A 23793-nucleotide genomic window follows, 5' to 3' on the forward strand; every position below is an offset into this window, starting at 1 on the left:
ATTAAAGCACCATTATTGCATTTTCTGTGTGGAAAAATCTATTTTACTCATTACCTTAAAGGGAAGGCTAGTTAGCATTGTCTCGCAAAACTACCTCTAACTTTCATCATACTGGACACAGAGACATACAAATGGTGTCCACGAGTTCATCTGACTCTGGGGAAGTAGATCAAGGTGGGTCAATATATTCAGCATTTCGTTGAATTAACTCGATGGACTTAAGACCAAACGTTTTTGTCAATTTAAACAAAAGAGTGGTATTATACACTGAGTGTACAAAACATTGTGAATGCCTGGTCTTTCATGACACATAGACTGACCAGGTGAATCCAAGTGAAAGCTATGATCCCTTATTGATGTCACTTGTTAAATCCACTTCTATCAGTGTAGATGAAGGGGAGGAGACAGGTTAAAGGAGGATGTTTGTACCTTGAGACATGGATTGTCTCTGTTCCATTCAGAGGGTGAATCGGCAAGACAAAATATATAAGTGCCTTTGAACGGGGTATGGTTGAAGGTGCCAGGCGTAGCGGTTTGAGTGTGTCAAGAATTGCAACGTTGCTGGGTTTTTCACACTCAACAGTTTACCGTGTGTATCAAGAAAGGTCCACCACCCAAAGGACATCCAGTTGAACGGCCCTCCAACATGTCATTACTAGTTCAATTAGCCGTGAATCCCCTTGGAAGCTTGTGTGCAACAGGGAGGGGCAATTGAATACAAGAATCACAAAAAGTCTTACATTGTTAAAACATTTCTAGCCTGTCTATCTCTGGGTAACAGGGTTGACAAAACACCAGAGAACTGCCAACAAGTGTGGAACCAGCTCAACTGTTTTTACTCCATGATTTGGCTGTTAGATGCTAGTTTCACCATATTAAAACAAGAGTTCTGTTCACGCAACAGGGTTTCCCTTAAAAAGCAGGAACAGACGGAAATTAATCACAAACTCTTCCTAGGAGCCACAGAAGGTGCACAGAGGGACACGTCAAAATTATGAATTCTGGCACTTTAGCAAGTCTTAATTCATATTAAAAATCTGATTTATTGAATTCTCCATAATGGTCTATGTTAATAAAGAGCAATTTAATTTATACAGTAATCTTTTAAAATGCAATATTGTGGCATAATTTCTACTTAACATATCAAAGGTACTCTTTTTGTGGAACGATCCAGCACACATTAAGTTCTGCCTGTTGGACGTTGGTTGCAATGCTCTCATCCAATTGGTTTGTTTATTTGCCAAATACACATGAAAGACATGAAGTCACTACATGACCGACAATGTATCATGTTTGTAGTTTATTTTACCTTTATTTATTCAGTTTTTTTCTCATTGAGATAATATCTCTTTTCCAAGAGAGACCTGGTATTTTTTATAGTCATTTAAATGCATTATTATTCATGTTAATTGCTGAAATTCCTGTTCAGGTGGATTTGGGATTGTTCCAGTGTTAGGCGCAGGACTTTTAACTTGTTCACGTGCTCGTCTCAAGAGAGAGCTAAGGCTGGGGTGACATGTATATCCCAGGAATCTGCTGAACTGAACTGTCTGAGGAATTATTACAGTTTATTTTTCTAAGCACAATTTTGAAAACAGGGCCCGGTTTGTCAAAACACTACACACAATTAGCATAACCCTACACCAAAGTATCACAACACTTCAGATCATTTTCAAAATGGAACACTTTTGTCAAAACTATACACGACTTCATAAAAATAACATTTTGTTTCCATACGAAACACATTTCATATGACTTCAATCTTTTTGAACCAGTTACACACTGCTGTTGCTAACCTAAAACACTTTTAGCAAGTCTAATTGTCAGTGATTAGAGTACTGTAAATGAAGTACACAGAGAAAGTGCAACTATACAAACACCTACACAAGACCAATGCTGCAGACTGAGGAAAACATCATTTATTTCTCTCCATATACCCAAATCAGTCAACATGTCAACATGGAGAATCACAACAAAACATGTCCCAGTTTTCATGCTACTACAGTAGTGTGCATAACACTGTTAACTCAGCAAACAGACAAACGTAAAATACTGTATCCAGTACAGGTTACAATTGGCCAGAGAATGTCATCAAATCACAAGCAATATCGTCATTAGCAAGACAACGTGGGAAGAACCATCTTGAATGCCGAATCCATCCTTGCACAGCTGCGGCGTCGACTTGGTCACAGGCGTCCTCCGTGGCCTGAATGAGGGGTACCTGAGCCTGGGGCTGGAGATCGTAAACCTTCCTGGCCTGAATGAGGGGTACCTGAGCCTGGGGCTGGAGATCGTAAGCCTTCCTGGCCTGAATGAGGGGTACCTGAGCCTGGGGCTGGAGATCGTAAGCCTTCCTGGCCTGAATGAGGGGTACCTGAGCCTGGGGCTGGAGATCGTAAGCCTTCCTGGCCTGAATGAGGGGTACCTGAGCCTGGGGCTGGAGATCGTAAACCTTCCACCGCCATGCAGAGAACAACTCTTCGATAGGGTTTAGAAACAAAGAGTATGATGGAAGGTATAGTACTGACAACTGTGGAGGGTGTTGAAACCAGTTCTGGACCAAAGCAGAGCGGTGGAATGACACATTGTCCCAGATGACCGTGTATTGCATCTGGTGCATTTCATTACCTGCTGTGACGATGTGGTGCAATCGGTCCAGAAATGTGAGGATGTGAGGTGTTGTAAGGGCCCATTTTGGCATGACGGAGGACAACACCATGCTGTGAAATGGCAGCGCAAAGGGTGATGTTGCCCCCACGTTGCCCCACGTTGCCCTGGGACATTGATTATAGCCCTGTGGCCAATGATATTTCTGCCTCACCTTCTTGCTTTTGTGAGGTTGAACCCTGCCTCATCAATAATAATAAACACCCCCACATATTCATGCCGCAGCCGTTTGACCCTCTCTGAACTCCGCTCAAAAGGCACTCAATAAAGTTGTTTCATTTCAACCTGATGTCTTTTCAGGATGCGTGCCAGTGTTGACTGAGAGACCTGATGGACATTATTGAAAATGGCATGGTCACCGATAATGTTGTCTTGTAGTTCTCTGAGCCTGATAGCATTATTGAAAATGGCATGGTTACCGATAATGTTGTCTTGTAGTTCTCTGAGCCTGATAGCATTATTGAAAATGGCATGGTCACCGATAATGTTGGCTTGTAGTTCTCTGAGCCTGATAGCGTTATTGGCCAAAACCATGTTTATTATCTCTCTCTTGTTCTTGCGTGAATATGGGCCCCCTTCCTCCTTGTCGTTCCCAACCCTCAATCCTATGTAGAGAATAATACATGTAACTTACTGCACAATGTCACAGGAAGGGGTATCACAAGTGCTGATATGGTGCATCCAATAAGCTGCTGATTACTGTAACTGTAGACAGATCTTCTACCTGTTTTCCTGTCGAAAAGTCCTTATGACAGATGCCACTGTATATCTGCCAAGATTTGGCTGAACTCTCAGTCCAGCCTCCCTCAGCGTCAATCCGTGGTTCACAACATGGTCCACTAGTGTTGCACGAATGTCATTTGATAAGTTTGGTCCTCTTCTTCTTTGTGCACATTCTCCTCCTGCTTCAGGTCTTCCTCGACCTCTGGCTCGGCCTCTTCCTCTACCTCCTTCTCCTCTGTGTACTCCTCCTCTCACCCTCACTCTTCTTCTGACTCCTTCCATTTTGGTTGAAGGCAGGTGAACCTACCTGCTGCATTTTTATAGTGCTTAAACCTGATTGGTGCGTCTACAATTTAGCAGTCATGTGTTTGTTCACCTGATGGCTGTGTTTAACAGATTGGCTCATAGATGTGGTAATTTGACAGTCAGTGCTTTGGAATTGCAAGAAAGTGACATCATGATATACTTCTGTGTCTGATGAAAACAAGTGTGTGTAATGTTTTGCAAATAGTGTGAAGCTGACAATGTGCTTACAGTTGTGCAAATCTAGCCTTGTGTTTTGCTCCTTGAGTGTAAGGTGTTACTAATTGTGGGAAAAGTTACATTTTAGTGTGTAAGCAATCGTAAAAAACGAACACTGTCAAAGTTATAGACACTCTGTCTATGTGGCGACCGTTGGTGGAAGAAGGTGAGGACCAAGATGCAGCGTGGTACATGTTCATCATTATTTTAATAAACTGACCACTAAATACAACAAGGAACAAAATAAACAGCTCCGTCAGGTGCAAAACACACTAAACAGAAAATAACTACCCACAAACCATAGTGGGAAAACAGGCTGCCTAAGTATGGTTCCCAATCAGAGACAACGATAGACAGCTGTCCGTGATTGAGAACCATACCTGGCCAAAACAAAGAAATACAAAAACATAGAAAAAAGAACATAGAATGCCCACCCTAGTCACACCCTGGCCTAACCAAAATAGAGAATAAAAAGCCTCTCTATGGCCAGGGCGTGACAGTCTAGTCTGGAGGCATTCTTCCTCGTTGTTTTGGGTCCAGCTTTATTTACAATCTGCACCTGTAAATTAATATCATCACCTGACTCCTGCCTGACTGTTGATGCTTCACAACCCCTGATAAGACCGTATAGGGTCCACTATTATTAAACTACCCTGACCTGACTCTATTTCGCTTGGTATATGTATCGAAATCAGCTGAACAACAATAACCTATTACCAATAATAACCTTATTAAAGAAATGCAACTCCCCCCCTTTCTTTCTGCCAAAGACACACAAACAGTGTGCCCAAGGCAGAACCATTGTGTGTGTGTGTGTGTGTGTCTGTGTGTGTGTGTGTGTGTGTCTGTGTGTGTGTCTGTGTGTGTTTGCGGGTGTGCTTGCATGCCAGTGTGTGTGTGTGTGTGTGGGTGTGCTTGCATGCTAGTGTGTGTGTGTATGTGTGTGTGTGTGTGTGTGTGTGTGTGTGTGTGTGTGTGTGTGTGTGTGTGTGTGTGTGTGTGTGTGTGTTTGCGGGTGTGCTTGCATGCCAGTGTGTATGTGTGTGTGTGTGTGTGTGTGTGTGGGTGTGCTTGCATGCTAGTGTGTGTGTGTGTGTGTGTGTGTGCGTGTGTGTGTGTGTGTGTGTGTGTGTGTGTGTGTGTGTTTGTGTGTGTGTGTGTGTGTGCTTGCATGCCAGTGTGTGTGTGTGTGTGTGTGTGTGCGTGTGTGTGTGTGTGTGTGTGTGTGTGTGTGTGTGTGTGTGTGTGCTTGCATGCCAGGGTGTGTGTGTGTGTGTGTGTGTGTGTGTGTGTGTGTGTGTGTGTGTGTGTGTGTGTGTGTGTGTGTGTGTGTGTGTGTGTGTGTGTGTGTGTTTGCATGCCAGTGTGTGTCTGTGTGTATGAGATACTGAGTGAAAGAAAAAGCTTATCTCCTCTGCTTTCACGCCTTTATTCAGACATGACTTTTCCCAGCTGTAACAGAGCTTTCTTTCAGACGCTGAGCTCTTGTCATAGCCGACACACAGACACAGAATCCACACGCTCTCCCAATCCAGCCTGCAGGCCCTGCCAGGGGTCCGTACCCTCTGGGACACAATCACAACCCAACAAGCACCAACACTCCACAGGAATCCCAGCCCCCAAGCCCTGCCCAGACCCCAAGCCCAGACCCCAAGCCATTCCTAGACCCCAAGCCCAGACCCCAAGCCCTGCCCAGACCCCAAGCCCAGACCCCAAGCCCTGCCCAGACCCCAAGCCCTGCCCAGACCCCAAGCCCAGATGCCAAGGCCTGCCCAGACTCCAAGCCGAGACCCAAAGCCCAGACCACCAAGCCCTGCCCAGACCCCAAGCCCTGTCTAGACTCCAAGCCCAGACCCCAAGCCCTGCCCAGACTCCAAGCCCAGACCCAAAGCCCTGCCCAGACCCAAGCCCAGACCCTAAGCCCAGACCCCCAAGCCCTGCCCTGCCCTGTGGGATTACAGTATGAGGGACCGTTCCTGGACAATTCCAGCTCACCCTTTGTTTATGATTGTCTGGAATTCTATTATAAAAATTATAATCTTCTATCTAGCATCCTGGGAAGTGTAGCCCAGCTAGTGATGACATCATTACTCAAAAGCAGAAGGGGAACACCAAACCCTCTCATCTCCAACCAATCCCACCCTGTTCAAAACAACTGTCCTTCCAATCCCAATCCCACCCGGTCCAAAACAACTGTACTTCCAATCCCACCCTGTCCAAAACAACTGTCCTTCCATCCATTTTTAAATGTATCGAGCCTAACAGCTTTCTGCTTGTCAGAAATGACTGATTCGCCAAGCCATCAGCCTCTCATCCCCCCTGTGCTTGATCTGTGAGGCCCCTTAGCACGTAGATCATCATTCATACAGACCTTTGCCTGATGTAGGCTGCCTGTCTGTTACAGAGCCATTAGTCAGAGCATGTGGACAGGCAGACAGTGGGAGCCAGCCCATTCATCATCAATCACATGGTGACAGCCTGCTAATGACACCATGGCGACAGCTTGCTAAGGACACCATGGCGACAGCCTGCCAATGACACCATGGCGACAGCCTGCTAAGGAAACCATGGTGATGGGACTCTAGGTGTAAGACAGCCGTAAAAAAAATAACCATTCCTCTCTATGCATCGTGGGAGAGGTTTCTCTCTGCACAGCCCATCGCTGTTTGGCTATGTCATGGCCTACTACCCCCATGCCGGGCTCTAGATTATACCCTTCTCGTGTGAGGGAATCCTCCAATATGTTCTCTAGTGTCCGTCCGTCCATCTTGTCCCCCCCGTAGCACGGTCTAATCTACTGTGTGGTGAAGCCTTGGCTGTCAGAATTACTTTCTGCTCACAAAGGTGTCTTTTGGTGGAACCTTCTTCAGCAGCCCAGTGGCCCAGCCCTGGAGAACCCCGGTGGCCCAGCCCTGGTGAAGCCCAGTAGCCCAGCCCTGGAGAACCCCGGTGGGCCAGCCCTGGAGAACCCCGGTGGCCCAGCCCTGGAGAACCCCGGTGGCCCAGCCCTGGAGAACCCCGGTGGCCCAGCCCTGGAGAACCCCGGTGGCCCAGCCCTGGAGAACCCCGGTGGCCCAGCCCTGGAGAACCTCGGTGGCCCAGCCCTGGAGAACCCCAGTGGCCCAGCCCTGGAGAACCCCGGTGACCCAGCCCTGGAGAAGCCCAGTGGCCCAGCCCTGGAGAACCCCAGTGGCCCAGCCCTGGAGAACCCCAGTGGCCCAGCCCTGAAGAACCCCGGTGGCCCAGCCCTGGAGAACCCCGGTGGCCCAGCCCTGGAGAACCCCGGTGGCCCAGCCCTGGAGAACCCCGGTGGCCCAGCCCTGGAGAACCCCAGTGGCCCAGCCCTGGAGAACCCCAGTGACCCAGCCCTGGAGAAGCCCAGTGGCCCAGCCCTGGAGAACTCCAGTGGCCCAGCCCTGGAGAACCCCGGTGGCCCAGCCCTGGAGAACCCCGGTGGCCCAGCCCTGGAGAACCCCGGTGGCACAGCCCTGGAGAACCCCGGTGGCCCAGCCCTGGAAAAGCCCAGTGGCCCAGCCCTGGAGAACCCCAGTGGCCCAGCCCTGGAGAACCCCGGTGGCCCAGCCCTGGTGAAGCCCAGTGGCCCAGCCCTGGAGAAGCCCAGTGGCCCAGCCCTGGTGAAGCCCAGTGGCCCAGCCCTGGTGAAGCCCAGTGGCCCAGCCCTGGAGAAGCCCGGTGGCCCAGCCCTGGTGAAGCCCAGTGGCCCAGCCCTGGTGAAGCCCAGTGGCCCAGCCCTGGAGAACCCCAGTGGCCCAGCCCTGGTGAAGCCCAGTGGCCCAGCCCTGGAGAACCCCGGTGGCCCAGCCCTGGAGAACCCCGGTGGCCCAGCCCTGGAGAACCCCGGTGGCCCAGCCCTGGAGAACCCCGGTGGCCCACCCCTGGTGAAGCCCAGTGGCCCAGCCCTGGAGAAGCCCAGTGGCCCAGCCCTGGTGAACCCCTGTGGCCCAGCCCTGGAGAAGCCCTATAGATACACATCAATGGGAATCCAGGGCCTCTCAAGTCTTTCTGCTGGTGTTGAAATGGGGAGGCCCTGGGGCAGTGGTTGGACCAGGGTGAGGGATTAAGACACTAAGACACACTCATAAGCATTGCAACACATACACACATATAAATGCACACACGCACATATTGACACATGAGCATGGTACAAGGGAAACCATAATAACCCCTGAATTTGAATGACCTCACACACACTCTCACACACACACACAAACACAAACACAAACACACACACACACACACACACACACACACACACACACACACACACACACACACACACACACACACACACACACACACACAACCCAACACACACTCTCTTTCCATTACCTGTAGCCTTAGGTTGAAGACAAAGGTCTCGTCGGCCTCGGGCAGCTCGTCGTCCCTTACAGCAATGAAGATAGTCTTACTGGCCTCTGACGACAGCAGGAAGGCTGCAGCCGTGGAGGCCTCAAAGTCCCCTGTGTCATCTCCCTCCAACTAGAAGCACCAAGGACAGTTGATGTTGTAATCAGTTGACTTGATCTTACACCACTTAAACACAGACTGACTCACACTCGGCCTATAGGAAAATATAGAATGCTGGGGTCAACTCAACTGTGCCAACTGCTAGGGATAGAGTATTGAGATTTAAGGAACTGTCGAAAGAATATAGGAGCTTCAATAGGCCTGGGAAAGCCCCAACCAGGCCACTAGTTTGCCAGACACCCATGGGGAGGGAGAAGACACTGGCTCCCATGTGGAAGCTGACACATTCGTTCTGATGTGGGTGACAGTTACTGCCAACGTACTGCAGGCCTTTCATCTCACACACTGCCTCCCACAGTACAAAGGTCACTTATCTTATCCTCTTAAGCATACCTTCATTTGACAACTCAGGAGCAGACCAGCTTCGGTGACAACCGGGGTTGAGGCTAATGCTCCACTGTTCTGCCCTACTGCTGTGTGATGCTAGATACGGCTGCAAGAATCCTGACTAGGACCAAAAAATGTGATCATATTACTCCAGTGCTAGCCTCCCTACACTGGCTTCCTGTCAAGGCAAGGGCTGATTTCAAGGTTTTACTGCTAACCTACAAAGCATTACATGGGCTTGCTCCTACCTATCTCTCTGATTTGGTCCTGCCGTACATACCTACACGTACGCTACGGTCACAAGACGCAGGCCTCCTAATCGTCCCTAGAATTTCTAAGCAAACAGCTGGAGGCAGAGCTTTCTCCTATAGAGCTCAATTTTTATGGAATGGTCTGCCTACCCATGTGAGAGACGCAAACTCGGTCTCAACCTTTAAGTCTTTACTGAAGACTCATCTCTTCAGTGGGTCATATGATTGAGTGTAGTGCCCAGGAGTGTGAAGGTGAACGGAAAGGCTCTGGAGCAACGAACCGCCCTTGCTGTCTCTGCCTGGCCGGTTCCCCTCTTTCCACTGGGATTCTCTGCCTCTAACCCTATTATAGGGGCTGAGTCACTGGCTTACCAGGGCTCTTTCATACCGTCCCTAGGAGGGGTGCGTCACTTGAGTGGGTTGAGTCACTGTGATCTTCCTGTCTGGGTTGGCGGCCCCCCTTGGGTTGTGCCGTGGCGCAGATCTTTGTGCGCTATTCTTGGCCTTGTCTCAGGATGGTAAGTTAGTGGTTGAAGATATCCCTCTATTGGTGTGGGGGCTGTGCTTTGGCAAAGTGGGTGGGGTTATATCCTTCCTGTTTGGTCCTGTCCGGGGGTATCATCGGATGGGGCCACAGTGTCTCCTGACCCCTCCTGTCTCAGCCTCCAGTATTTATGCTGCAGTAGTTTATGTGTCGGGGCTAGGGTCAGTTTGTTACATATGGAGTACTTCTCCTGTCCTATCCGGTGTCCCGTGTGAATTTAAGTGTGCTCTCTCTAATTCTCTCTTTCTCTCTTTCTTTCTCTCTCTTGGAGGACCTGAGCCCTAGGACCATGCCTCAGGACTACCTGGCATGATGACTCCTTGCTGTCCCCAGTCCACCTGGCCGTGCTGCTTCTCCATTTTCAACTGTTCTGCCTGTGATTATTATTATTTGACCATGCTGGTCAGTTATGAACATTTGAACATCTTGGTCATGTTCTGTTATAATGGTTCCTCTCTAGGTTTCTTCCTAGGTTTTGGCCTTTATAGGGAGTTTTTCTTAGCCACCGTGCTTCTACACCTGCATGCTTGCTGTTTTGGGATTTAGGCTGTGTATCTGTACAGCACTTTGAGATAACAGCCGATGTACGAAGGGCTATATAAATACATTTGATTTGATTTTATTTGCTAATCATAGCTGGTCACCATTGCATTAAACCGACACTTACCCACAACTGTCCCCTACAAGACTTTAGTCAGAGAGACTAATGCCAAGTTAGAGGAGATTACGTAAACACACAAAGGTATCTAGATAACACTAGGTCGAATATGACCAGGTTGTTCCTACCAGAACCAGTGTGGTCACGTTGACCGGGTCTCCGATCCTCTCCACCACCAGGCGAACCACGGTGGTCTCGTTGACCACGAAGTCCGTCTGTCCCAGGAACCTCAGCTCAGCTGACTCAAGCCTGGCACTCGGGATGGACAGAGCCAGAATCAACCCAGCTAGTGTGAGGACAGTTGGCATTCCTGTCAGATGGATAGACCACAGACAGACGAACGGACAGACAGACAGACAGACAGACAGACAGACAGACAGACAGACAGAGAGACAGAGAGACAGAGAGACAGAGAGACAGAGAGACAGAGAAAGAGACAGAGGGACAGAGGGACAGAGAGACAGAGGAAGATCTTCACAAAGCTGATCATTCATAGAACATTGTTGGGATACAAAATAGGAGTATATTGGTGTATGTTGGCCATTGACACAGTGTTATAGGTTAGGTGCTCCAGAATAAGCAGAACAGGATCAGATTGGCAAGATAGAAGGGAAATGCCCCCGATAAAACCATAGTCCCACTGCTCACTGGAATATAAAGGAATAGTTGAACTAAACTATTCCATGCCCTAACTGATGCTGTCTATGGGTTTTCATAATGACCTGTCTAGATTCTAGTTTCTCCTCCGCCTGACCACATCTATCAATAATACATGTGATAGGTGACGTTGTTCGTAGAGACAGTTGATAGTCTTTGGGGTTTTATGAGTCAGCGTGTCTTATACACACATACTGCCAGCGCTCTTCTTTCTTCTCAGAATCTAATCCATTCTTCTGTCATGATTGACAAAACAAACAACGCAACCAGTGGGTGTGGTGAACATAATGCAAAGTTGTGGGCATCCAGATCCTGATGAACATGACCACGTGTCTTTTTAAATATTTGCTGTAAATTACAAGGTTGAAAAATACACCCGCAATGAATGAAGTCATGTTGTTTTCCTTTTTGGGAGAGAAATGTCTTAGGAGACTTGGACATCGAAAGCAGCACATTTTCCATATGTTCCGTCCCTGTTAGATCACTCTGGGTTATTTCCAGTATCATGGGGTGTTTCTGAGAGAAACATGAATCAATACAGGTGTCATGCTAGAGAGCAGAGTGAAACAACTACATAGTGTGTGTGTGTCCCTCTGTGTGTGTGTGTGTGTGTGTGTGTGTGTGTTTGTGCATGTGTGTATGTGCGTGTGCATGGTTGCATGCATGTGTGTGTGTGTGTGTGTCCCTCTGTGTGTGTGTTGATTAAGAGCTGTTGTGTAGCAGGGTAGGGCAGAGGGAGGCAGAGGAGACAGATAGAGAGAGAGAGAGAGAGAGAGAGAGAGAGAGAGAGAGAGAGAGAGAGAGAGAGAGAGAGAGAGAGAGAGAGGGAGAGAGAGTGAGGAGACAGAGGGAGAAAGAGGGGAGAGAGGGGGAGAGAGAGGGATGGGGACAAGGAGGAGACAGAGGGAGAGAGATGGGCAGGGACAAGGAGGAGACAGAGAGCGAGGGATGGGGACAAAGAGGAGACAGAGGGAGAGCGAGGGAGAGAGAGGGGTGGGACAAAGAGGAGACAGAGGGAGAGAGAGGGGTGGGACAAAGAGGAGACAGGGGGAGAGAGAGGGGTGGGACAAAGAGGAGACAGAGGGAGAGAGAGGGGTGGGACAAAGAGGAGACAGAGGGAGAGAGAGGGACAGAGGGAGAAAGAAAGTAGACAGAGGTAGAGAGAGGAGACAGAGGGAGAGAGGGACGGGGACAAAGAGGAGACAGAGGGAGAGAGAGAGATGGGGACAAAGAGGAGACAGAGGGAGAGAGAGGGAGAGAGAGAGACGGGGACAAAGAGGAGACAGAGGGAGAGAGAGGGAGAGAGAGAGACGAGGACAAAGAGGAGACAGAGGGAGAGTGAGGGATTGGGACAAAGATGAGACAGAGGGAGAGAGAGGGAGAGAGAGGGAGAGAGAAGGAGAGAGAGGGGTGGGACAAAGAGGAGACAGAGGGAGAGAGAGGGATGGGGACAAAGAGGCGACAGAGGGAGAGAGAGGGATGGGACAAAGGGAGAAAGAGGAGACAGAGGGAGCAAGAGGGAGACAGAAGGAGAGAGAGAGAGAGGATACAGAGAGAGAGGGGGGGATGGAGGGAGAAAGAAAGAAGACAGAGGGAGAGAGAGGGAGACAGAGGCAGAGAGAGGGACGGGGACAAAGAGGAGACAGAGGGAGAGAGAGGGACAGGGACAAAGAGGAGACAGAGTGAGGTACAGGGACACAGAGGGAGAGAGAGGAGACAGAGGGAGCGAGAGGGAAAAAGAGAGGAGACAGAGGGACATAGGGAGAAAGAGAGGAGACAGAGGGACATAGGGAGAAAGAGAGGAGACAGAGGGAGAGAGGAGACAGAGGGACATAGGGAGAAAGAGAGGAGACAGAGGGAGAGAGAGGAGACATAGGGACAGAGGGAGAAAGAGAGGAGACAGAGGGAGAAAGAGAGGAGACAGAGGGACATAGGGACACATGGAGAAAGAGAGGAGACAGAGGGAGAGAGAGGAGACATAGGGACAGAGGGACAGATGGAGAAAGAGAGGAGACAGAGGGACAGAGGGACAGATGGAGAAAGAGAGGAGACAGAGGGAGAGAGAGGAGACAGAGGGACAGAGGGAGAAAGAGAGGAGACAGAGGGACAGAGGGAGAACGAGAGGAGACAGAGGGACAGAGGGACAGAGGGAGAAAGAGAGGAGACAGGGGACAGAGGGAGAAAGAGAGGAGACAGAGGGACATAGGGAGAAAGAGAGGAGACAGAGGGACAGAGGGAGAAAGAGAGGAGACAGAGGGACAGAGGGACAGAGGGACAGAGGGAGAAAGAGAGGAGACAGAGGGAGAGAGGGACAGAGGGAGAAAGAGAGGAGACAGAGGGAGAGAGAGGAGACAGAGGGAGAGAGAGGAGACAGAGGGACAGAGGGACAGAGGGAGAAAGAGAGGAGACAGAGGGACAGAGGGACAGAGGGAGAAAGAGAGGAGACAGAGGGACAGAGGGACAGAGGGAGAAAGAGAGGAGACAGAGGGAGAGAGGGACAGAGGGAGAAAGAGAGGAGACAGAGGGAGAGAGAGGAGACAGAGGGAGAGAGAGGAGACAGAGGGAGAGAGAGAGATGGGGACAAAGAGGAGACAGAGGGAGAGAGAGGAGACAGAGGGAGAGAGAGAGATGGAGACAAAGAGGAGACAGAGAGGAGAGAGAGGGAGAGAGAGGTATGTGGACAAAGAGGAGACAGCGGGAGAGAGAGGGAGAGAGAGGGATGGGGACAAAGAGGAGAGAGAGGGAGAGGGACTTGGACAAGGAGGAGAGAGACAGGGAGAGACATGGAGAGAGAGGGAATTGGACAAAGAGGAGAGACAGGGAGAGACAGGGACTTGGACAAAGAGGCGTGTGAGAGGGAGAGAGAGGGACTTGGACAAAGAGGAGAGAGACAGGGAGAGAGAGGGAGAGAGATAGACTTTGACAAAGAGAAGAGAGAGGGAGAGAGAGGGACTTGGACAAAGAGGAGAGAGAGGGAGATAGAGGGAGAGAGAGGGACTTGGACAAAGAGGAGAGAGAGGGAGAGAGAGGGAATTCGACAAAGAGGAGAGAGAGGGAGACACAGGGACTTGGACAAAGAGTAGAGAGAGAGGGAGAGAGAGGGACTTGGACAAAGAGGAGAGAGAGGGAGAGAGAGGGAGAGAGAGTGACTTGGACAAAGAGGAGAGAGACAGTGAGAGAGAGGGAGAGAGATAGACTTTGACAAAGAGAAGAGAGGGAGAGAGAGGAACTTGGACAAAGAGGAGAGAGAGGGAGATAGAGGGAGAGAGAGGGCTTGGACAAAGAGTAGAGAGAGAGGGAGAGACAGGGACTTGGACAAAGAGTAGAGAGAGAGGGAGAGAGAGGGAATTGGACAAAGAGGAGAGAGAGGGAGAGAGAGGGACTTGGACAAAGAGGAGAGAGACAGTGAGTGAGAGGGAGAGAGATAGACTTTGACAAAGAGAAGAGAGAGGGAGAGAGAGGGACTTGGACAAAGAGGAGAGAGACAGGGAGAGAGAGGGAGAGAGATAGACTTTGACAAAGAGAAGAGAGAGGGAGATAGAGGGAGAGAGAGGGACTTGGACAAAGAGAATAGAGAGGGAGAGAGAGGGACTTGGACAAAGAGGAGAGAGAGGGAGATAGAGGGAGAGAGAGGGCTTGGACAAAGAGTAGAGAGAGAGGGAGAGAGAGGGACTTGGACAAAGAGGAGAGAGAGTGAGAGACAGTGACTTGGACAAAGAGGAGAGAGACAGTGAGAGAGAGGGAGAGAGATAGACTTTTACAAAGAGAAGAGAGAGGGAGAGAGGGACTTGGACAAAGAGGAGAGAGAGGGAGAGACAGTGACTTGGATAAAGAGGAGAGACAGTGAGAGAGAGGGAGAGAGATAGACTTTGACAAAGAGGAGAGAGAGGGAGATAGAGGGAGAGAGAGGGACTTGGACAAAGAGGAGAGAGAGGGAGAGAGAGGGAATTGGACAAAGAGGAGAGAGAGGGAGAGACAGGGACTTGGACAAAGAGTAGTGAGAGAGGGAGAGAGAGGGACTTGGACAAAGAGGAGAGAGAGGGAGAGAGAGGGAGAGAGAGGGAGAGAGAGGGACTTGGACAAAGAGGAGAGAGACAGTGAGAGAGAGGGAGAGAGATAGACTTTGACAAAGAGAAGAGAGGGAGAGAGAGGGACTTGGACAAAGAGGAGAGAGAGAGGGACTTGGACAAAGAGGAGAGAGAGGGAGATAGAGGGAGAGAGAGGGCTTGGACAAAGAGTAGAGAGAGAGGGAGAGACAGGGACTTGGACAAAGAGGAGAGAGAGGGAGAGAGAGGGACTTGGACAAAGAGGAGAGACAGGGACTTGGACAAAGAGGAGAGAGACAGTGAGAGAGAGGGAGAGAGAGGGAGAGAGATAGACTTTGACAAAGAGAAGAGAGAGGTAGAGAGAGGGACTTGGACAAAGAGGAGAGAGAGGGAGATAGAGGGAGAGAGAGGGACTTGGACAAAGAGGAGAGAGAGGGAGAGAGAGGGAGATAGAGGGAGAGACAGGGACTTGGACAAAGAGTAGAGAGAGAGGGAGAGACAGGGACTTGGACAAAGAGGAGAGAGAGGGAGAGAGAGGGAGAGAGATAGACTTTGACAAAGAGAAGAGAGAGGTAGAGAGAGGGACTTGGACAAAGAGGAGAGCGAGGGAGATAGAGGGAGAGAGAGGGACTTGGACAAAGAGGAGAGAGAGAGAGATAGAGGGAGAGACAGGGACTTGGACAAAGAGGAGAGAGAGAGAGATAGAGGGAGAGAGAGGGACTTGGACAAAGAGGAGAGAGAGAGAGATAGAGGGAGATACAGGGACTTGGACAAAGAGTAGAGCGAGAGGGAGAGAGAGGGATAGAGAGGGACTTGGACAAAGAGGAGAGAGAGGGAGAGACAGGGACTTGGACAAAGAGGCGTGTGAGAGGGAGAGAGAGGGACTTGGACAAAGAGGAGAGAGACAGGGAGAGAGAGGGAGAGAGATAGACTTTGACAAAGAGAAGAGAGAGGGAGATAGAGGGAGAGAGAGGGACTTGGACAAAGAGGAGAGAGAGGGAGATAGAGGGAGAGAGAGGGAGAGAGAGGGACTTGGACAAAGAGGAGAGAGAGGGACTTGGACAAATAGGAGAGAGAGGGAGAGAGGGGGACTTGGACAAAGAGGAGAGAGGGGGAGATAGAGGGAGAGAGAGGGAAAGAGAGGGACAAAGACAGGATGGGAGTAAAACCTGTTATTCTGCCTGCTCTCTCCCCTGGTTAGGGGAACTTCTTGCCCCCTTATACAGATCACATCACACTCCGAGAGACTCTCTCTCTCTCTCACAGATCCCCTCCTCTTCTAACGCCATCATGACCTCACTATCACTCACTTCTTCTGGCACACACAACTAAAGACCCTTCAAATAAGGTTGTTGCTGGGCAGATGCTGTGTGTATTGCCTGGGTCTGGTTATGTGCAGTGCAACAGTCTGTCCTGACACCGGCACCACTGGGGATTCTGGGCCATGCAGGGCCTGTCTGTCAGAGCAGGCTCTCTGTCTGTGGAGATCCTGGCAGAGCCTCCTGACATTGATAAGGCTCTGAGCAGTCCACACTCATGCCAGTACTGTTACAGGACAGACACAGGAGCATCAAAGGCCTCAGCGTCCAGAAACCCCAGATAGCGGGGCGATAGGCCAGGACAGTGGAGCACAGATTGGTGCGGTAACCATAGTAACCATATCTGTCCATCACAGATCTTTTCAGCCGAAGAGAGAGGGAGAGGGAGGGTAGAGGCCAGAACACAGGGGACTTGGCTGTCTTAACGCCAACCTCACAACAGACCCCTGATGAGATGATACATACAGACAGATACAGTGAAGGCTGCAGAGTGGAAACACATTGGATGGAATTTATAAGATCCCAATTCATATCAAACCAGTTTGTGTTCACTGTATTTAGACTGCATATTCAGCTAAACCTTAAAGCTGTGATCAAGATACATACTGCAAGCCAGCAAGCTAAGTAATACTTATTATTTGTATTTTTTATTTTATTTATGCAGTTGGTTTGGAATTATCGCCCCAATGCAAAAGTGCCAAACACGCTTGGCAGGAAAGTTTCTTAGTGTTGGGCATTGAGCTTCATTCAGGAGGGTGATTAAGCCTCTAGTTTCATGAGCTTAGAGTAGAGAACACAGTTGGGAGACTCTGCACCGGTTATCATTGGCACTAAACGGTGCAGTGCCTTTAGGCAACAGGTCTCACTCGGCTGCCAGGAGCGTGACAGAGGTGCTCAGGGGTGTTTTGACCCTGTCACCTGTCAGTGACTTGGCAACAGGTTGACAGGGCTACGCTGGGCCCATAGTAACTGAGACTGGGGAGATTACAGTGGATCCTGTGCAGCCGATGTGACGGGTGTTGGGTTACCAGGCTGCTCCTGGGGTCAGCCTTGGCATGCCTCTAGGGTTTCTGCTGCCAGGAGCCAGGCCTGCTCCGTAGTCTTAACATGAATCATTAATTCACCAGACAAGACTTCACAGCCAGTGGGACCAGGAGTGTGTGTGTGTGTGTGTGTGTGTGTGTGTGTGTGTGTGTGTGGTAGCACAAGAAGAAGTACAGTCACTGGCTTCTTCGCGGTCGTTGATGACGCCATGTGTAGTGTCTGGTTGATGACGCCATGGGTAGTGTCTGGTTGATGACGCCATGTGTAGTGTCTGGTTGATGATGCCATGTGTAGTGTCTGGTTGATGATGTGAGAACAGTGTTGACTGTAACAGAAGCTTGGAAGGCATTAGGGTGTTGAAAGTTGAGCTGTAGTCAACGAACAGCAGTGTGGAGTGCAATAGAGATTGTATCATCTGTGGATCTGTTAGGGCGGTATGTGAATTGGAGTGGGTCTAGGATTTCTGGGATGATGGTGTTGTTGTGAGCCATGACCAGCCTATCAATGCATTTCATGGCTACAGATGTGATTGCTACGTGGCGATAGTCATTGAGACAGCTTACCTTGGTGTTCTTGGGCACGGGGACTATGGTGGTCTGCTTGAAACATGTAGGTATTACAACGTGGGTCATGGAGAGGTTGAAAATCTCAGTGAAGACATTTGCCAGCTGGTCTGTGTATGCTCTGAGTGTTGCTTGCCTTGAAGCGAGCATAGAGGCATTCCGCTCGTTTGGTCGTGTCACTGGCAGCTCGTGGCTGGGTTTCCCTTTGCAATCTGTGATAGTTTGCAAGTCCTGACAAGCATCAGAGCCTGTAAAGTAAGATTCAATCTTAGTCCTGTATTGACACTTTTCCTGTTTGGTGGTTCGTCGGAGGGTTGTAAGCAGGATTTGTTATAAGCCCCCGGGTGAGTGTCTTCATACATCACTAAGTGTCCCTACATACAGTATGTACTTATTGATGATGTAATGTGTCATTATGAGTGCATCGTGTGCATCGTAACGGTGAACATCAGAGAATTCTGTAAATATACGTTGGGCAGAACCGTCCTGAAGCTGAATTTAAACGGTATTAAAGTACAGGGAAAGGATATGTTGAAAATGGAGGTGTCACCAAGTCTCAACCAATCCTAGCTTGGCACTGCAGGCCTTCCTCCGATGGCCCCGACACCAGCAGAACTTTCAGCCAGGCAGTACAATAACTAGTGATGAAACCACCAATGCTGTGGCCACAGAAGTTTAGTCGTTTTTCCCAAGAAAAAGCTCTTTATGTTTCTCTTAATTTCTGTGGCTTTAACCAGAACGTAGCCTCTGTTTGGTGGTTTATTCTGTAGTTGAGCACACACACACACACACACACACACACACACACACACACACACACACACACACACACACACACACACACACACACACACACACACACACACACACACACACACACACACATGTACACACACACACATACACACACACACACACATGTACACACATGCACACATGAAAAGCTGCCATATACGCTCAGCTCACAACCCCATAATCGCAATTCACATGTAGTTTCTCCTTCAGTACGTTTAGATCAGTGAACATTCTCAACATCCAGAGGGTGAGGGACATCCAGAGGGTGAGGGACATCCAGAGGGTGAGGGACATCCAGAGGGCGAGGGACATCCAGAGGGTGAGGGAAATCCAGAGGGTGAGGGACATCCAGAGGGTGAGGGACATCCAGAGGGTGAGGGACATCCAGAGGGTGAGGGAAATCCAGAGGGTGAGGGAAATTAAGAAATGCAATAAGTGACTATGGCTAAAATGTACATAAGTTAATCTGACGGGTATTCAGTAAACCACAACGTGTTGTCGGCTAGACGCTAATTTAAAGAGCTATTCTGGAAATGCACTTCATTAGTTTTTTGGGGAAACACATTAGCAGAACAAGTAGAAAAAGTAGATTTTTGAAGAAAGATTTTGAGGGTCGAAGAGAGGTCTGAATGGGAGAAAAATTAGATCAAGTGAAAACTCACCAGAAGCAGGCGGGTGGAGCAAGCAGAGCGAGGTGGGTGGAGCAAGCAGAGCGAGGTGGGTGGAGCAAGCAGAGCGAGGTGGGTGGAGCAAGCAGAGCGAGGCGGGTGGAGCAAGCAGAGCGAGGTGGGTGGAAAGGAAGGGACAGGCAGAGCAGTGACTGTATGCTAGCAGGATAGTCCATATCTCTAATCGCCTTTTCTGATCGCAATGTTGTTTCCATAAGAGGATGAATTGGTCTAATGTAGCATGTATGGTAAAGCCTCAGCCCTTAGCTACCTGTTGCAGTTGAAATGAGCCTTAAAAAAAGTTAATAAAGACAAAAATGTTGTTTTGTGTGACAACAGCGCCAGCGATAATTGAGCGAGGCATCAAAGGGGACAACCCGTCCACCCTGCTACGGTTGGGTCATTATAATTAAAAACAATGCATTCTAAAAGAAATCACACACCTCGCACGCTCCTTCGGTGAGTTTAGGCCATCTCTCTCTCCTTATCTCTCTCTCTCTCTCTCTCTCTCCCTATCTCTCTCTCTCTCTCTCTCCCTATCTCTCTCTCTTTCTCCCTCTCTCAATTCAATTCAATTCAAGGGCTTTATTGGCATGGGAAACGTGTTAACATTGCCAAAGCAAGTGAGGTAGATAATCTCTCTCTCTCTCTCTCTCTCTCTCTCTCTCTCTCTCTCTCTCTCTCTCTCTCTCTCTCTCTCTCTCTCTCTCTCTCTCTCTCTCTCTCTCTCTCTCTCTCTACATGAGGTCATTCACATTTTGAGGTCAGTCACATATTGAGGTCGGTCACACATTGAGGTCGGTCACATATTGAGGTCAGTCACATATTGAGGTCGGTCACACATTGAGGTCGGTCACATATTGAGGTCATTCACATTTTGAGGTCAGTCACATATTGAGGTCATTCACATATTGAGGTCGGTCACATATTGAGGTCGGTCACATATTGAGGTCAGTCACAATATTGAGGTCGGTCACATATTGAGGTCAGTCACATATTGAGGTCAGTCACATATTGACTAGAATAGATAAAGTCCTTGGTTCACTCCAGACCTGTCTGCCCTTGACCAGCACAAAAACCTCCTGTGGCGTTTTGCCTTAGCATCGAATAGCCCCCGTGATATGCAACTTTTCAGGGAAGTTAGGAACAAATATACACAGGCAGTTAGGAAAGCTAAGGCTAGCTTTTTCAAACAGAAATTTGCATCCTGCAGTACTAACTCAAGAAAGTTCTGGGACACTGTAAAATCCATGGAGAATAAGAGCATCTCCTCCCAGCTGCCCACTGCACCGAGGCTAGGAAACACTGTCACCAGCATTTCTCTACGGCTGGTCATGCTTTCCACCTGGCTACCCCTACTCCGGTCATCTGCCAGGCACCCTCCACAGCATCCTGCCAAATCCCCCACCATTTCTCCTTTACCCAAATCCAGATAGCTGATTTTCTGAAAGAGCTGCAAAATCTGGACCCCTGCAAATCAGCCTGGCTAGACAATTTGGACGATCTCTTTCTAAAATTATCTGCCGAAATTGTTGCAACCCCTATTACTAGCCTGTTCAACCTCTCTTTCGTATCGTCTGAGATTCCCAAAGATTGGAAAGCTGCCGCGGTCATCCCACTCTTCAAAGGGGGTGACACTCTAGACCCAAACTGCTACAGGCCTATATCTATACTACCCTGTCTTTCTAATGTCTTCGAAAGCCAAGTTAACAAACAGATTACCGACCATTTCGAATCGCGCCGTACCTTCTCCGCTATGCAATCTGGTTTCAGAGCTGGTCATGGGTGCACCTCAGCCACGCTCAAGGTTCTAAACGATATCATAACCGCCATCGATAAGAGACATTACTGTGCAGCTGTCTTCATCGACCTGGCCTGAGGCTTTCGACTCTGTCAATCACCACATTCTTATTGGCAGACTCGACGGCCTTGGTTTCTCAAATGTTTACCAACTACTTCTCTGATAGAGTTCAGTGTGTCAAATCGGAGGGCCTGTTGTCCGGACCTCTGGCAGTCTCTATGGGGGTGCCACAGGGTTCAATCCTTGGGCCGACTCTCTTCTCGGTATACATCAATGATGTTGCTCTTGCTGCTGGTGATTCTCTGATACACCTCTACGCAGATGACACCATTCTGTATACTTCTGGCCCCTCTTTGGACACTGTGTTAACTAACCTCCAGACGAGCTTTAATGCCATACAACTCTCCTTCTGTGGCCTCCAACTGCTCTTAAACGCAAGTAAAACTAAATGCATGCTATTCAACCGATCACTGCCCGCACCTGCTCGCCCATCCAGCATCACTACTCTGGACGGCTCTGACTTAGAATATGTGGAAAACTACAAATGCCTAGGTGTCTGGTTAGACTGTAAACCCTCCTTACAGACTCACATTAAGTATCTCCTATCCAAAAATAAATCTAGAATTGGCTTCCTATATCGCAACAAAGCATCCTTCACTCATGCTGCCAAACATACCCTCGTAAAACTGACTATCCTACCGATACTCGACTTCAGTGATGTAATCTATATAATAGCCTCCAACACTCTACTCAACATACTGGATGCAGTCTATCACAGTGCCATCCGTTTTGTCACCAAAGCCCCATACACTACCCCCATCCCCATACTGTATTTATTTATTTATCTTGCTCCTTTGAACTCCAGTATCTCTACTTGCACATTCATCTTCTGCACATCTACCACTCCAGTGTTTAATTGCTATATTGTAATTACTTCGCCACCATGGCCTATTTATTGCCTTAACTCCCTTATCTTACCTCATTTGCACTCACTGTACATATACTTTTTGTTTTCTTTTGTTCTACTGTATTATTGACTATGTTTTGTTTATTCCATGTGTAACTCTGTGTTGTTGTATGTGTCGAATTGCTATGCTTTATCTTGGCCAGGTCGCAGTTGCAAATGAGAACTTGTTCTCAACTAGCCTACCTGGTTAAATAAAGGTGGGGGAAAAAATAATTGAGGTCAGTCACATTGGAGGATAACACTAGGGGATTGGGGGATAACACTAGGGGATTGGAGGATAACACTAGGGGATTGGGGGATAACACTAGGGGATTGGGGGATAACACTAGGGGATTGGAGGATAACACTAGGAGATTGGAGGATAACACTAGGGGATTGGAGGATAACACTAGGGGATTGGAGGATAACACTAGGGGATTGGAGGATAACACTAGGGGATTGGGGGATAACACTAGGGGATTGGGGGATAACACTAGGGGATTGGGGGATAACACTAGGGGATTGGAGGATAACACTAGGGGATTGGGGGATAACACTAGGGGATTGGGGGATAACACTAGGGGATTGGGGGATAACACTAGGGGATTGGGGGATAACACTAGGGGATTGGAGGATAACACTAGGGGATTGGAGGATAACACTAGGCGATTGGAGGATAACACTAGGGGATTGGAGGATAACACTAGGGGATTGGGGGATAACACTAGAGGATTGGGGGATAACACTAGGGGATTGGAGGATAACACTAGGGGATTGGGGGATAACACTAGGGGATTGGAGGATAACACTAGGGAATTGGGGGATAACACTAGGGGATTGGAGGATAACACTAGGGGATTGGGGGATAACACTAGAGGATTGGGGGATAACACTAGGGGATTGGGGGATAACACTAGGGGATTGGGGGATAACACTAGGGGATTGGAGGATAACACTAGGAGATTGGAGGATAACACTAGGGGATTGGAGGATAACACTAGGGGATTGGAGGATAACACTAGGGGATTGGAGGATAACACTAGGGGATTGGGGGATAACACTAGGGGATTGGGGGATAACACTAGGGGATTGGGGGATAACACTAGGGGATTGGAGGATAACACTAGGGGATTGGGGGATAACACTAGGGGATTGGGGGATAACACTAGGGGATTGGGGGATAACACTAGGGGATTGGGGGATAACACTAGGGGATTGGAGGATAACACTAGGGGATTGGAGGATAACACTAGGCGATTGGAGGATAACACTAGGGGATTGGAGGATAACACTAGGGGATTGGGGGATAACACTAGAGGATTGGGGGATAACACTAGGGGATTGGAGGATAACACTAGGGGATTGGGGGATAACACTAGGGGATTGGAGGATAACACTAGGGAATTGGGGGATAACACTAGGGGATTGGAGGATAACACTAGGGGATTGGGGGATAACACTAGGGGATTGGAGGATAACACTAGGGGATTGGGGGATAACACTAGAGGATTGGGGGATAACACTAGGGGATTGGGGGATAACACTAGAGGATTGGGGGATAACACTAGAGGATTGGGGGATAACACTAGGGGATTGGGGGATAACACTAGGGGATTGGAGCATAACACTAGGGGATTGGGGGATAACACTAGGGGATTGGAGGATAACACTAGGGGATTGGAGCATAACACTAGGGGATTGGGGGATAACACTG

The 23793-nt window shown here is 49.1% G+C and overlaps 1 protein-coding gene across 1 annotated transcript in view; it reads right to left on the bottom strand.

Moving 5' to 3' along the window:
• LOC139411912 (adhesion G-protein coupled receptor V1-like) overlaps positions 1 to 10551 on the bottom strand; it is a 213606-nt gene extending 203055 nt beyond the window's left edge. Inside the window, exons 1-2 of the mRNA XM_071158667.1 lie at positions 10369 to 10551; positions 8263 to 8412 (exon numbers count right to left, since the gene is read on the bottom strand). Coding sequence (XP_071014768.1) covers positions 8263 to 8412; positions 10369 to 10548 — 330 coding nt within the window. The 5' untranslated portion in view covers positions 10549 to 10551. The remainder of the gene's footprint in view (positions 1 to 8262; positions 8413 to 10368) is intronic.
• Positions 10552 to 23793: the final 13242 nt, after the last annotated feature.

The sequence above is a fragment of the Oncorhynchus clarkii genome, chromosome 6, assembly GCF_045791955.1.
Source record: "Oncorhynchus clarkii lewisi isolate Uvic-CL-2024 chromosome 6, UVic_Ocla_1.0, whole genome shotgun sequence".
Classification (NCBI taxonomy): Eukaryota; Metazoa; Chordata; class Actinopteri; order Salmoniformes; family Salmonidae; genus Oncorhynchus; species Oncorhynchus clarkii.